This window comes from Colias eurytheme, chromosome 20 (assembly GCF_061535395.1).
Source record: "Colias eurytheme isolate Ceu_HAF_F1 chromosome 20, ilColEury1 Martin Lab GWU primary, whole genome shotgun sequence".
In the NCBI taxonomy this organism is placed as follows: Eukaryota; Metazoa; Arthropoda; class Insecta; order Lepidoptera; family Pieridae; genus Colias; species Colias eurytheme.
Genome location: NC_142999.1, coordinates 4,104,937 through 4,121,496, shown reverse-complemented (window position 1 = coordinate 4,121,496; position 16,560 = coordinate 4,104,937). Strand labels below are relative to the sequence as shown.

General features: G+C 32.4%; 1 protein-coding gene across 1 annotated transcript in view; it reads left to right on the top strand.

The window, feature by feature from the left end:
* The first annotated feature begins 7,947 nt into the window (after nt 1-7,947).
* Nucleotides 7,948-16,560, top strand: part of shg (DE-cadherin) — a 171,342-nt gene continuing 162,729 nt past the window's right edge. The window contains exon 1 of the mRNA XM_090113456.1: nt 7,948-8,437. Coding sequence (XP_089969582.1) covers nt 8,356-8,437 — 82 coding nt within the window. The 5' untranslated portion in view covers nt 7,948-8,355. The remainder of the gene's footprint in view (nt 8,438-16,560) is intronic.

The window sequence follows — 16,560 nt, the reverse complement described above, 5'->3', positions numbered from 1 at the left end:
AACGTTTATTTAATGGCACATAGCCTCACACGTACATAATGAAAAACAATTTATACAATACTTATATGCTACAATACTACTACAATACTTACTTACTACAATACTTAAAAATACACATAATGCTATATATTTATACTGCGACTGCCGCGTAAATGATATCGTTTTATATAAAGAAAAAGCCATTAAAAGACTTTGTGTCCCGTAAATCTTCGTATGCACTTATAAATCCCAAGCAGTGTCACTATTGCTGTCCTGCGAACTGTTTCAATCTGAGACGTGACTTGGTGAACGGAAACTGTTTTCGCGTGTATGGTTAGCTTGTGCGATTTATTTTAATAATATTCTGTGTGACTTATTTATGAACAAGCTTTTTAACCGCAGATCCGAGAGGAACAAAGGAAATTCGAAGTAATAAAATTGTTCCGTTGGGCCGCGAAAAACAGGAAATATGCATACAAACAAACAAACACACACAAATTATTTATAAAAATAATAGAGATTTAACCACTTATTTACAAACACTAGTTCTATCCCTTTAGTCCCTTGTTTATCTTGACGAGAGGAAAACAGAACTTTACTCTATTATTTATTTTGTATTTATCTTAAAATAGAAAGTAATTGGAATGCTAAACTTAGTACGTAGTTAATGGAAGTCTAATATTCTTCGTAAAGCCTAAACGAAAAGTTTCTAACTCCTCTGTAGGTACATATCGATTGGAAAATCCCTTTTTGCGTTGCTAGGTATATTTTCTTCGTGTCTTATACGTCCTAAACTCTAAAGTAGGTAGCTAATGTTTTGTAAGTAGCTCGGTTCTCAAACACTGTCCCAAAAATGCTTAACGTCCGCGTCTCAATAAATAATGTCGATACAAATACGTATCTAGTACTTCTTCAGGCTGAAAGATAGCGTGTTCTAAGCAGACCTTTAAAGAGACCACTATTAAGAAAAAGCCAATAAGTCTTCCTATATGAAAAACTAAGCATTTCAGCAGCTCAAGGAAACTAAGCATTTTATCGTAAGGAACGAGCACGAAGCATTCGATTTACGAGGCCATGAATTCTGGCTCGTTTATCTTTTATCTTGCACCATCATTATTTATATTTATTCTCTGATGAACTTTTATGAATCCCGTTATGGCCGTTTTATTGATGCAATCAATGGAAGACAATAATTGATTAGTGTAACTTGGTAAGTGGAGCTGATTCTTATTATTTATGGACATTATCAGTGCTCAGTTTATTGTTAATTATTATTTTCACGTAACATTAGCAGTGTTTTGTTTGATACTAGTTGTCCTGGCAAACGTTGTTCTGCCTTATTCTTATCACTTTGGGGTATGAAAAATAGATGATGGGTCGTACGGGTGATTGTGTGGGTGGGATATTCAAGAACTTCCCAATAGGTACATTTCACGTTCAATTTGATTGACACGAGATTTAGAGAAAAGATAGATAACAGATTTCTAAATTATCTCAATCATCATCTTCTCTATTTAACTATGGAGTAAAATAGAGTAATATATAAAGAGTATATATTATAGATCTTAAGTGTTAAAGAGGCATTTTACTGGATTTTAATTTTATTAAATATGCATAATGCATGTGTAATCTGACCCGCCTTACCTTGGTTCGTTAATTAAATACAAAATTCCTAAGGACATAATAGTTCCGTTTGTTAATAGTCAAGTAATTAGCTTGTTAGAAAAGCTGCATTTTTAAGCATATTTAAGCATTCTAGAATAAACGATAATATATTATAAAATAATTAAACTAGGTAATAATTAATATATTATAAAATAATTAAACTAAATATTATAATTAAACTAAGTACCTATATTATACGTTATTGCAAAATATTATTTCAAAATATAACAGGAAAATGGTTATCTTATTATTTAATTTTAGTGTAGTTCTTCAAAATTAATATTGATGAAGAAAAATTTTGGTAGCATTTTTGTCTCTCACTAATGTACATATACAGGGTGTAATCGTTAAGTGTGCACAGGCGATTTTTCCGTAAGTATTACAGATAACATAAAACTTTAAACTGATATCGAAAGTACTTAACCTAATGAGTAAAATGGCGGTAATAAATTTTTAAAAATAAATCGAGAAATATCAAAAAAAATATCTTTAAACCCTCCCTCCCTTATACATTAAGTATGAAATATGAATATCCCATATACATTTAGTTAATATGAAAGATTTTAGCTTTCTTTTTCTTTTTTTGGTTTTCTGCTTTAATTACTTCGCAAATTTGAAGTGACATTTTCCACGTTTTTCCGGACATTTTCACGCATTTTCCGGAAATTTTCCGGGAATGTTCCGGACATTTTCCGGACATTCCCAGGCATTTTCCGGGGATTTTCCAGGCATTTCCACGCATTTTCCAGACATTTTCACGCATTTTCCGGGTATTTTCCAGATATGTTCCAGGCATTTTCCGGACATTTCCCTGACAAAGCCTGTAAATGTCTGGAAAATGTCTGGAAAATCCCCGGGAAATGCTCGGAAAATCCCCGGAAAATGCCTGGGAAATTAGCGGAAAATGCCTGGAAAATCCCTGCAAAATATCCGGAAAATACGTGAAATTTCCGGAAAATATCAGCAAAATGCGTGAAAATGTCCGGAAAATGCGTGAAAATGTCCGGAAAATGCGTGAAAATGTCCGGAAAAACGTGGAAAATGTCCGGTAAATATCCGGAAAATGTCTGGAAAATATCCGGAAAATGCGTGGAAATTTCCGGAAAAACCGTGGGAAAATCCCTGGAAAATATCCGGAAAATGCGTGAAAATGTCCGGAAAATATCCGGTAAATGCGTGAAAATGTCCGGAAAATACGTGAAAATGTCCGGAAAATGCGTGAAAATGTCCGTAAAATGTCTGGGAAACATCCGGAAAATCCCCGGGAGATGCTCGTAAAATCCCCGGAAAATGCCTGGGAAAATCCCGGAAAATGCCTGGGCAAATCCCGGAAAATAACCGGAAAATGCCAGGGAAATGTCTGGAAAATGTCTGGAAAATATCCGGAAAATGCGTGGAAATGTCCGGAAAAAGCGTGGAAAATGCCTGGAAAATCCCTGGAATATGCCTGGGTAATGCCTGGAAAATATCTGGAAAATATCCGGAAAATGCGTGAAAATGTCCGAAAAAAGCGTGGAAAATGCCCGGAAAATGCTCGGAAAATCCCCGGAAAATGCGTGAAAATGTCCGGAAAAAGCGTGGAAAATGCCACTTCAAATTTGCGAAGTAATTAAAGCAGAAACCCAAAAAAGAAAAAGAAAGCTAAAATCTTTATATTAAACTAGCGGTCCGCCCCGGCTTCGCCCGTGGTATATGTTTACGTTTTCTCTATATAAAAACCATCCTCGTACTTCAAAGAATATAATAAAAAAAGAATTATCGAAATCGGTTCAGCCGTTCTCGAGTTATGCGCTTACCAACACATTTTGCGATTCATTTTTATATATAAGATGTATATGGGATATTCATATATGAAATATGAACAATTGAACATACTTAATGTATGGGAAGGTTTAAAGATAATTTTTTTGATATTTCTCGATTCATTTTTTAAAATTTATTACAGCCATTTTACTCATTAGGTTAAGTACTTTCGATATCAGTTTAAAGTTTTTTGTTATCTGTAATACTTACGGAAAAATCGCCTGTGCACACTGAACGATTACACCCTGTATATGTTAGGTGATCCTAACCGCAAAAAATTATCAACAAGCATATTATATGAACTGGAATGTAACTACATAGTAAGAAAATCTACATGTATTAAATTACAGCAAGCTTAATATTCCTTCAAAATTAATAAAATCCCGGCGTATACTAATATTGTTAGAGCAATACCATTATAAATATTCATAGCATAGTAAAAAGTATCTAGAAGCTCATATCAAAGAATTTTATTTAACATCACTATTAAATATTAAATATGATACATTTGCAAGTAAATGACCTAATGTTGATGCTCAGTAGCTAATAACCGTCCGTAAAGTTTATGTCCTAAACTCCAAGATAAGGATATTTACGACAATATTAAATGAACGTTGCTATGTGGGATGTACGCATAAATGTACGGTCAGCTATTTTTTAGTATTATTTACGGTGTACAAGAATGTGTCCGTGCTAGATAATTTTTAATATCATAAACAGGATTTAATATTCTCCTGTTTAAATACATAGCTAATATAATATATCTTGTAATCTTGTATATGTAGGTATAAGTAAGCGTAACTTCATGAGGCGATAAATTTTGAGCAAATTATAGCTCAAATTTAGAAACTTTGAGTTATACGGGGATATCAGTAGCCTAACACATTTCTTCGATTATATTATAGTTTTTAGATAAAACAATTTGCTCTACCTAGCGTCATCAGACAAGAGGTAGGCAATACGAATTAACGTGAACGACAATATAATTTTCTTTATTCTATACAAATAAAATTCATTTAAAACCTTACAATAAGCCAAGTCAAGGAGGTCACATTGAGTAGACTGTATCACCGAAAAATAAACACATCTTGCCACACTCCCTTGTCAATGTGTTTACAAAATAAAATCGAGTTAAATTGAAACGAGCAGACAATTGCGGGTTAGCCACAAGTCACAACGTAGGGGATGGGGTGTATTTGCATCACATGGGTATGGCAATAACGTGATATTAAATATTAATTGTTAGGATTGGTTAAATGTGTAACAACCTCGATTATACATGTAGATGTCGAATTAGGAAATCAAATTGTGTATATCATGAATTCAAATAATTTTCCTGCTCGCCCAGGTTGGTTCAACATTAAAACTTTAATAAAATATTGCTTATTCGTATCTCATTCAGAAATAATGTACCTTTCTAATGGTGAATAAATCCTTTTAGTACTTCTGGAGTTTATCTGTTAGGTACATATTATATTATGTAAAGCAAAACCTTTCCTCATTATAATTAGTGTAGATGTAAATACATATACTTCTTAATTTTGTTTAATTCAAGTAGGTATTACAAAATACAAATTATTCACCATATTATAGATAATAATTGCTGTTACTATTTTTCGCAAGAAAGGATTTCATGTCTCTACATACTTTCTGGAATTAAATACATAAACCATTATTAATGCAATAATTAATGTAACATGCAACAACCAATCCGGCCGGTACACGTTAAAAAATTAACAAAAAAAGTCAGTCAATGCGAGAGTTCCCCAAAACACACTCGCGTTAGATATCTGAAATACATAAAAGCTTCATACTTTCGTATTTTTATTTCAGTGGGGAGGTGAGTGGAAATTAAGTGCAAACTCCTCTAAGTGTTCAATTACGAAGCGAATTCATGACGGGCTATTTATTCTGCACTTAACTTAAGTTCAAGTTTATAGTAATTTGTAGATATCAAGAGCTCACGAACGCCAGTGGTACCTATTGAAAATGAGTTATAGAAATATTTTATCAGTATTAGGATTGAAAATGCCAGTTTTTAACGTACTTATACCTACTGATTCAAATTTTGTTATATGGTTTAATATCTTTAAATATGCCAATGTGAAATGTGTGCCGATGATAAAAATATAAAAAATATGTTTAAAAATAAGGAAATATTTTTATAAAAAAGAGATGTTTATTGTGTCCTATTTTCAGGTTATGTTGAATAAAAACATGCGGCACTGAGACTAATGCATGCAACCTTTTAGCTCGAACATGGTGACTGCGAAATTTTATAAAATATAAGCGAATTCTTTCTCGCGGAATTAAATTATGATATGGGCTTAATGACGGTAGTAATGTTATTAAAGATAAAAAGACAGGGTAAAATAATAACGAGAGGGAAAAATACTTTGTACAATATAATGAGAGAGGGAAAATAGATTAGTGTAATAAATATATAACTTGATAGAAATAATCCAGGAAATTATTTAGCTCATAACGAATCCACGTTTTTGAATAACACAAATTATCTAAGTTTTTATAACAGCTACGATTATTTTATATAATTTTATTATTTACTGATTCCTTTATTAGGCCATACTAATTTGGTCTCTACTTACGCGTGACCAATACAATAAAAAGGGTCAACATACTGCGAATAAATAAATGCTTCAAAACAGATGTGAAATGCATCTGCCCCTTGCCCCATACACGAGCCTTCACTTTACAAATGTGCAAATTTGTTCAAATAAGAATTTATTGTGACCATGTGCTACGGAAATAGGGGGATTCAAATAATTTATAAGATAGGTTACCTATGTTTGATAATTAGATATATGCCTTGGTTGTATTTGGAAATTATATTGTTCTTATTATTCTTTGTATAAAAGCAGCAGATATTGAAATAATAAGTATGTACCTTAAAAGAGTAGGTACCTAACCAACTACATCCTCAAAGCTTTGTCTTTGAACAGTCTTTGGTTTTTTAGTTGATTCGAAACAAATTAAAAACCTTTTCTCCTTTCATCGACCTGCTACTAGGTATATCATAGATATTCTAATGAAAGCTTTTTGTGAATTTTCATAATACATTATATATGAGGCCACGAGCAAAGTCGTATGCCATAACTAATATACCATATTCACACTAATGCTCATACTTATTTAAAATTTAAAACAGTTGCAACATTTGTAGCGTGTCTAAAATATGACAGCACGTATTTTCATATACGTACTCTGAACCTAATGTAAAATATTAACATTAACATTAAATATTAGCTTTATAATTTTAATTCGCTATCCAATAGATGTACAAGTTTAAATCTGGCTTTTAGACTTACAAACTTTCTACATATTGACATAAAGCAAGCTGCAAGATTGTTCAATAATTGCGAAAAGTTTTTATTTCGAATAATATTCGATTTTTGCACTAACAAATTACAAAACACTAACTTGCATAATAAAATATAATATGAAAATTCTGTAGATATAAAAAATGAAGCATTTTTATGTTGCTTCGAAACAATAACTAAGTATTATCCATGGTATTATTAGTGAGAAGTTTACCTGGAAGTAAAGATATCGTAAAAATCTAGTCAAACGAAACTAACGTTTAGGTACTTAGAACTATGTAGTTACATATATATTTTTTTGTTTACCAACTAGCTTTTAAAAATTTGTTAATTATTTTAAATTAATATTGTACTGCGCATTATATCAGTAAGTAAATAAATATTTTTTGTCACAAGCCAAAAAACGATCATCTAGCCTCATCTAGCCTAATCGATATGTTTAATAAAATCGATTCCTTAACCTGCCATCTAACGGCAAACCTCAGTACTAGATCGTCATCTTAGTTGCATACAATTACCTTACAGGAAGTGTACCTACAAAGGTTGACTTCGATGCACACTCTTGCGCATAATGGCGCCACTAGAAATTATTTAGATGCATTTGATTTTTTAATAATATTAAATTTAAATAATATTATGTAGGTATATTAACTTCAGTAAAAGTCGTCAACTAGGTATATTTATAACGAATAATATCATCTGCTTCATATCTGCTTCTATGAATGCGATGCCAACTGCCTACAGTAGGTAGAACAAAATATACCTACCCATTTTCAAATAAGTACCTACCTACCTAAGTACCTAAGGCCTATAAGCACCTAAATACATAGTAGATACATTATTTCATTCATAGGTACTCTGAATAATAATTTTAGTACGGTCTACTTATTTCACTAATTAAAATTTTTTTACACAGACAAGAAAAATAAAATAGGTACCTACAACGTAAGTATGTTTTTTACATTTTCTTATCTATTCATTAAGCAGCAAGTGCTTACCTATAAAATAAACTTGTACCACCTAGGTACGGTCTACCTGTCAACGTTGCTGTCTAGTCGAGTGTGAATATAGACGCAAAAGGCGCATGCTCCGGAACCAACGGCCCGCCTCGCGCGGTTTCAACTTGTTGATTGTCCGCTCACTTCACGCTAGTCTAGTCTGCCGCGAACGATGCGCCGGGTGGTCGTGTCGCACGTCGCGCCCGTTACCGCTCTTAACTTCGAAATTGTTTTACGAAAGTATGTAAAGTTTTCAAATAAAAACTCGTGCAGGACTATTGCGACGATCGTGCCGTCTAGTGTATAAGTAACTTAGGACGACCTAAATAAGTAGTTTTAAGTTATTGAAACTTAATAGGCTTACTCGTTTTACCTGCATGCTTCGTCCCACGACTCGTGCGAAGCGGTTACCTTTATTGGATAAACGAACATTTTTCAAATGGATGTGCGTTTGAATTCTGTGATAGTGTGCGTGTTATGTGTAAATAAAGGACTTCGTGAGTGCGTGCTTAAAGCCTGTGGCCAGTTTTTTACTCTAGTGACGTGCATAAAATTGTAATAAAGTTAGGAAAATGCCTGTACGCGGGGGAGAGAGGGGCTTGCTCGTCGCGCTCTTGGTGTCGGTTGCGGTGGCGTCGGCGCAGTATACGAAAGGTAAAAACGGCTTTCTTACCTGTGTGTACGCAGCTAGGTTGCCCCGACCCTGCCATGCCTGTGGCCCCTTTGTTCTATAGCCTATTGTTCTTTTCTCTGAATATAAAATTTGAGCTACCTGTCACAGGTGGTGACGTCATTTTACGTCGAAATATTTTTACCATTCATTCGTTTTATCGATTCATATCAGCAGCGCGAGTAGTGAACGGTATTTCCTTCTCTTTCTTGATTACAACTTATTCTTAGCATATCGAGTATGTACTTACTATATTATGTTCTTGATAAGAATAAAATTATATGGAATAAAATCACGTTGACTCATAATAACCACACCTATTGCAGACTCAACACGAATAACTAGGTACCTATTACTGTATTCTATTGTACCTTATTTGATTATGCTTATCAATAGTCAATACTTACATACCGTTGCCTTGTTACATACCCATGTCTTTACAATAGAGTCGGTAGTCATGATTATATTTATGGACTTTTATTATATTTTATTACAATATAGGTACCTACCGGATTTAAGTCACAGACATGAGACAGTTCTAGGTTAGGTTATCCGATTATGAATTTTAAATATTTAAGTCGCGCGAATAGCACAAAATTATTTCTTTTATTTATAATTATTATTACCTAGGTGGGTATTTCGGTTGAAGACTGAATGATGTTTTTAATTCTTGAAATTGAAAGCCAGGTGTGAGGTGAATAATGATAAAACTCGATATGTAGATCCGACTTCCTCCAATAATTCAGTCCCAGTAAAGTTTTTCATGATTCCCGATAATTAAGTAGTGTACTTACCTAATGTTATAAGTACCTACTTATGTAATTAAAAAAATAAAAATAATAAATACTTAAGTTTATATTTTATTATCTCCCATAGGAAATAATTTGTTCTGGAAATCGGTTTGAAACGACGCGACACTAACAATCGACAGACTTACTTAGAAAACCGTGGAATCCCTCATCTCGATAAAACGATTCGAACGAGATCGAAACGAGCTAGGTACCTACGTGAAATAATAACAGCACTAATGTAAGAACGTGAGAATGCATGTATCATCGATGCATTATATTCTATTAGATAAAACAATAGAATACAATGGCCGTGGTGACAATAGCTAGTGAACAGATCCTAAGCATTGGGTAGGTACCTCTGTTATAAAACAATGTAGGTAGGTAGGGTAATTGCGCCTGTTCGCGTCCACTTAGTGCAGTTGGAAACTTTGAAGGAGAAAACTAAAATGTGCTAGAACAAATTTCAGCTCAAAATTTATGTAACGTGTTCATTACATAGTCTATTTTAAGATTTACTTTCAATTGTGTTGGAAATATCATGTGGTTTTTATTTATCTAGACAAATAGCAGAATTAGGCGTTTTACCCAGTTCGCGTCCAAAAATTCCAGTTTGCGTCCACCCGTGGACCAGTTCGCGTCCACCAGCTTAGAAAAGGAATTAAGAGTGTATTGGGTGATATTTTATCAGATAAATGCAAATAAAAATTAGATTTTAATAAATTATTTATTTACGAATATAGTTATTTAATAAAAACTGGCCAAATGCGAGTGGCACTCGCACACCGAGGGTTCCGTATTAACCTGTTTTTTTTCATATGTTTTACTGTAAATGATTATTTTTTCAATGTTTCCCTTATTTGTGCTATAAGACGTTGCTTCGTACCAAACTTCAAGTGTCTGTGTTCACGTAAAGTACCCTGTAGGTTTTTATTCCCTTGCGAATGTAGAAATTTGCGAAAATTTGCAGCATAAACGGCTGTATCTTTTGATTGCTTTGGTTTATAAGTTTGATTTTTTCACTGCTTCAAGGGACCGTAGACTTGAGTATTCAATATAAATTTCAGCTTTATACCTCCACGCGTTACTGAGAAAAAGGGTCTTGACAGAAAGACAGACCGGCAGACGGACATACAGACGGACGGATATCAAAGTGATCTTACAAGGATTTCGGTTTTTCCTTTTGAGGTTCGGAACCCTAAAATCAACATATTATTAATATAATTCACTGTAAGGAAACTGGAAAAACTTATTTATATTTATCTTCTTATCAATAATAGAACTAAAAATTAACAAAAAAACAAAGTTACGTTATGTAAATAAATAATAATCAGTTCTATTAAGATTAACTACCTACCCTATTTTTTGGTTTGTAATGAATTAAATTTCTTTTTTTTTTATATTATTTTCTTAACCACAGACTTATTGACTCTCATTCTCAAAGATACTATTGGTATTGGTACTAATGGTATTCTAAGAATGAGACATTCTTAGAATACCCATTTTAAAATGAAAAAATAGCATAAAAATTAGCTAATTTCAATGAAAATTTTAATTATCAACTTGTAGTCTTTGTCAAAAATTTACAATCTATTTTAAATTACATATTTTAACAAACAATTCATTGCTACGTACTAAAAAACAATGTGGACGCAATATGTTCTATTGTTATGCACCTGTGTTATGCACTATAGGTATAGTTTGCGCCCACCGTGGACGCAAAATGGAAGTTGTACAAATTCGGTGTAGTAATTCGCGTCCACCTTATTTTAGCTATTAATTGTAAAACAAATTAGCTGATTTATAATCCATACTATTCCATGTTTTGTTAGCAAAGTAAAGAAACAGTTACATATTCAAAAATTCACATTTAACAATAAGATACTTACCGTCAAACGCGACGCTGCTCACTATTTTTTTCTCAAAATCCCGCGCGTTTTAGCTTTCTCGTTTAATAGCCAAAATTAAATATTTTTTTTAAATAGGATAGGCGGTGCGCAGGCATATTTTGAATATGTGTGCATGTCTCTTATACATTGAAGTATTATCGGAAATTTTTCTTATTACAATTTTACTTAAAGTATACTTATTTTCGTGAATTTTCTAAAAGATATCCGCAAAATGGACGCGAATAGGCATGTGGACGCGAACAGGCGCAATGACCCTAGGTAGGTACCGCGCGAGTTGTTACTAAATACATAGGTACTAACTGAGAGAAAATACGCTTATAAACGTGTTGATTGTAGAATAACGCAAAGGTGGCATGTGTTTTTTCTATTTTTTTTTAGTTTTTATGTAGGTAGGTACGTAAAAGGTACTGATGAATAGCTATGTTGTTTTTTTTTCAACTTTCTTTACATAACATTAATTTGTTTAGGTACGTAGGTATTTCGATTAATTGAGCAATGATCATTACTACCTAGAAAGAAGCTAGAAAGCTTATAAAAATTGGATTCTTTACGAAAAAATAATTGAATGATTATCGGCTTTATCCTCACTTATTATCCAAGTGCCTACGTAGGTACCTACCTAGATTAACAATAAATATATTTTCATGATATTATATAATGTAAAAACATTATTCATCACTTTTCTTCATACCTATTTCGCGCGCTATTTACGTACCTATCTCGGTTGCATAATGCATGGTTGCAAATTATATGAACTCTGTGTATAATGTACCTACACTTGTTTTAACATTGTCCGCCTTATTCACCTGGCCTGGGTGCCAAACGAGTTTTCACTTGCCATTGAGACTGTAACATTCGTATTAACTTCAGCGTAAAATTCGTTATAGAAACTTGTTTTCCAATGATCATTAGAAACTTAAGCTTTTTTTTCAAAAATCACATTAAGTATGGTAAAACAGATCTAAAAAGGAACATCTATCATCAAAGCTTATATCTTTGTTAAGTGTCTGAAAAGAAGACCACTGACAAACAATTCTAAATTCTAATATACCTACCTAACAATACTAATCGAAAGTAATGTTATAAAACTACATCAAGATAATCACATGCTATTTTTTCCTTCTACGAACCGTGGCAAAAAGCCGTCAATGCTAATGAAATTAAAGACTGGTCACTGGACGCGTAATGAATAGTAACTATAACATCATTTTTTATTCATCGAATATCGTATAAATGTTTGAATTTCCTTTTAATGTTTGGTCAGTAAACTACGATGGTTAAATACGCGGTTTTCGATATCTGAATTGTTTGAAAACTTCTCTGTCATGAATAGGGAAGAGTTTTATTCTAATTTAAAAACATGGTGAAAAGTTTCCAATGCAATGAGTTTTAACGCTCTTGTGCAAAGCTTGTGCAGGGAAATTCATTCTTTTAATAGGATGTGAACTGGGAGGTTCTAAGTAGTTAACACATTTGTAATGTTATATTTTTATTGTAAACTGCACAATTAGAAGAGATTGTAACGTTGTTCATGTTAACTATAATTTGTGAATTTTTAAAAGTACTGAAATGCTGTCACTTGTAATTTTTTGTAAGTCAAAATTACGGCTAAGTGCTTGATTGAAAACTATTAAATCGTTATTCTGTTCAGTCATTTTATATTAGAAACAAGGTATATATGTATTTATTATATTTACCCCCTATCTAACTCGCAATAAGTAGCAAGCTTTCACTTAATATAATTCAAAGTTTTAACCATATTACATACAAAGACTTCGGATAAAGTCGTTTACCTCGGCGAAAGGTGATCGTGACCACGACACCCATTGTTACTTGCAATTGTTTAAACTTAACCGGTATTTATAAGCAAAAAAGGTACACACAACAATGGTCCTTATTTACATAGGGATTGGAATTAGATTTGTTTACAATGTATCTGTCGCAAGTCTCGCTCTAGTCGACCGATTATGAAATAAACCATTCACATTCAAATTATTTCTGTGAAATTATCAAGTAATTCATTGACACAATATGATATTAATAACTGGCAATACCTGTGACGTTGTCTGTGCAACACTGAATGTAGGTAAGATTTTATTAGACAGCAAAATTTCCAATTTTATCTAAATAACCTATTCCAGGTGTTTGGGCATAAATTAGATACAGGCATGCATTAACAATAACATAACGTATATATATATATATATATATATATATATATATGTATAAGTTTAATATACAATCTATTAATTATTTCAATAATACATACTTAAAATTACTATGTGTTATTGAATTGCACGACAATGCCTTTTAAATTTAATACTAGAAAAATACTTAAACAAATGACGAATCACTTAGCAATTAAATTAGAAATAGTTTTATTTTGTTAAAATGTACGTTTATGCACGTAGTGGTGCATTAGATTGCAATATTATTCATAGGTCAAGGAAAAACGTGTAGTCTAGGCTTAGCGCACGTTCTAGTCTTTACCTACTTGATATAATTACTAGGCAATCTATAGATCTTGATTTTAATTGAAAATCTTTTATACATCCATTCTATTAAATACACGTTTTCAACGTCTTTTTATTAATTTTCTATGAAAAAGAAAGACCTTCAAAACGTTAAATTGCGTAAACCACGAGTAAACCCTGGCTATCAGACGCTAGTCCGTAGAATTAGATCACACATGCATTATAAAATGCAACTCCCACATAGTTGATTCATCCGATTCCGATTACTGAAGCCTAGAAACTGCTTCATTAAGTATTATACCTATCAATATACCTATAGATAAATTTCAAAGCTATTTAATGCTGTTTTCAAAGTATATTTTCACTCCCATGGGACAATAAACCCTGTTATGTAGGCAATACGGAGAATGCAAAACAGATTAAATGTTCTGATCCCTATAGAAATAGACTACGTTTTAGTTTTTATTATAAAACTGCAAAGGATTTCCCAGAGTTTAAAAATAATTCTATTACAAACTTTGTTTGTTTTCATTTGTATTTCAAATGTTATGAGTTCTTTAATAAATTGAATGTTGTTTTAAATGCACATATTCCTTTTCAAATAAATCAAAACCAAAGAAAGATGGAAAATTCATAGAACATCGTAGAATGTCTGTTTTTTAACAACCAGTTTATGGTCGTCATATTCGACAAGTATCTGTAAAAATATTGTGCTGCAGTTCAATTCTATACGGTACACCAATAAAAATAAACAAAATACCGAGTAAATGTCAGCTAGTATTGGAAACTAAAATTGCGATTTAGGTACATACAATAACAAACCCATTCGCCTTATTTATATGTTAATGTTCAATAATAAATTATATTAATGTCTATGCACATCGTACTCGCTTTTATTGTATTTTATATTATCCGTTATGAATCTATTGTTCTAAATTTCCGTTTGGAAATTGGTTTAGGTAAATGAATGCAGCTTGATTTATTTATGTCAGAAGCTGTTTGCCGCAGCATATATTTTACTGTTATTTTGCTTCCTATAAAGGAGCCAATATTTTTCTAGAATATTACTTACTGGACGTCTTGTGGATATATAGCTATGGTCAGTGGTTTAATAACCACAAACAATATAAGATGACAAAGTCTGAATAAATTCCCGCTCTTTTTATTTCGTGCACAAGAATGTCAACCAAAGCAAACACAATTCACAGCCAGTGAAAATAAATCCCCAATAAGTAGTACATCTGTTGGACAAAGAAAAGCGAAAACTAAATCTATTTGGAAGCCAGTAACGATCTTTTAATTTTCTAGACTTCTGGCGTGAAGCGCGAAGCCAAATTCTTGGTGCACTGCGGCTTGGCGTGTCAATGCACTTGTGTTGAATTGAAAAGAATTGAATTCAAACTCATTTGGGTCAAAACTGATATTGATGTTTATCTCGCGACACTTAACCTCGTGATTCGCGAAGAAATGTCTCTGATTAGAACGTAACGGTATGCGATCTTTGATCGGGCTATCTGTAAATACGTTAATGCAAACATTCCTCATAGCAATCTGTAGGTATAATGTATGTGTCTGTGTTGTTTTGACATGGTATAGGATGTTGTATGCATCGGTTTGTATTATTAAGTTACATACCTACTCGAATGAAATCAATTTTCAACTTCTAAAAAATATAATTTTCGTTCAAATAGAAATAATATAATTTTCGTTCATATAATTTTCGTGCTTACCTGCCACTCTAGTGCATAATTCGGCCAGATACAAAATAAAGCACAAATTAATAGTAACCACGCAACAAAAGGCATCAGGGGTTTCATTGACTCAATGTTAAATGTATTTTTTTAGAACAATAATTTTACCTACTTCCTGAATTGAACTACAATAAAGGACAATTACACCCTTACACGAAGTATATATAGCTTTTCCTGTCCAAAAAATATTCAAATATCTTGTAAAAGTGGATGCTAAATTTAAACTAGGTTGGTTTTTGCCCACGAAACCGCTCGTCCGAGACCCTTATCATGTAACATGTAGGCGGGGTGTCATGGAACTTTTTGCCATGCAAACACAGCAAGTTGAGATTTTACGAAATATCTATTTATAGGACGGTATTACACCTAGAAGGTTCTAGAATGTTCTTCAGATTGACAGTGTTTTTAGTTAAATAAAAAATATTTAAAGCTTGCGAAAGCCTGTTGTTAGATAAAATAAGAAAAGTTCGATAGAAAATGGACCAAAAAATGTTCAAAAAGACCTGCGGAAGTAAATAATATAATAAAAGTCGTCTGATAAAATTATTCGTGTTGATACGTTTCCAACTAAAGTCCATTTAAAGCCTTTTAAAGATAAAGCGCATAAAACCTGATCTTTCAATGTAACGGTTTGAAGTCACAAAGTCTTAAAATGTTTAAAATATTGAAATTTTTTATCTGTTCAAGGATTTACAATTTGAGGATACATTCATATTTCATATGTACATTTCATCCAATATGAATCAGATAATAATCAAGTGACACACAAACGTTAATTTAACCTTTTGAAGTGGGTATTAAGTATTAATAACGTCTTTAAAAGGTGATTACACTGAAATTTTCATGTTAACAACTTTGTTTGCGATGATATTTCTTTAACAATATGTTTAACTATGTAGTTAGTAAAAAGAGCGTTCTATCTAATGTAATAACAGGTAATGTAGATTATTCTGCGTAGGCGTAGTCACATAGAAAACTAGTACAGTATAAATTATACCTAATTCATACATAATAATAGGTATCACTCATAATTGTCCATAATAATGCATATCATTTGCACAATTATCTACGCGAATAGCTTCTACTGGGAGTTCTCGGTAAACATTCCTGTCCATCACATATTCAATGTTTTTGTGTGTTTGTTTCTAATTCACGCTGGAATGGTTCGACCGATTTGGATGAAA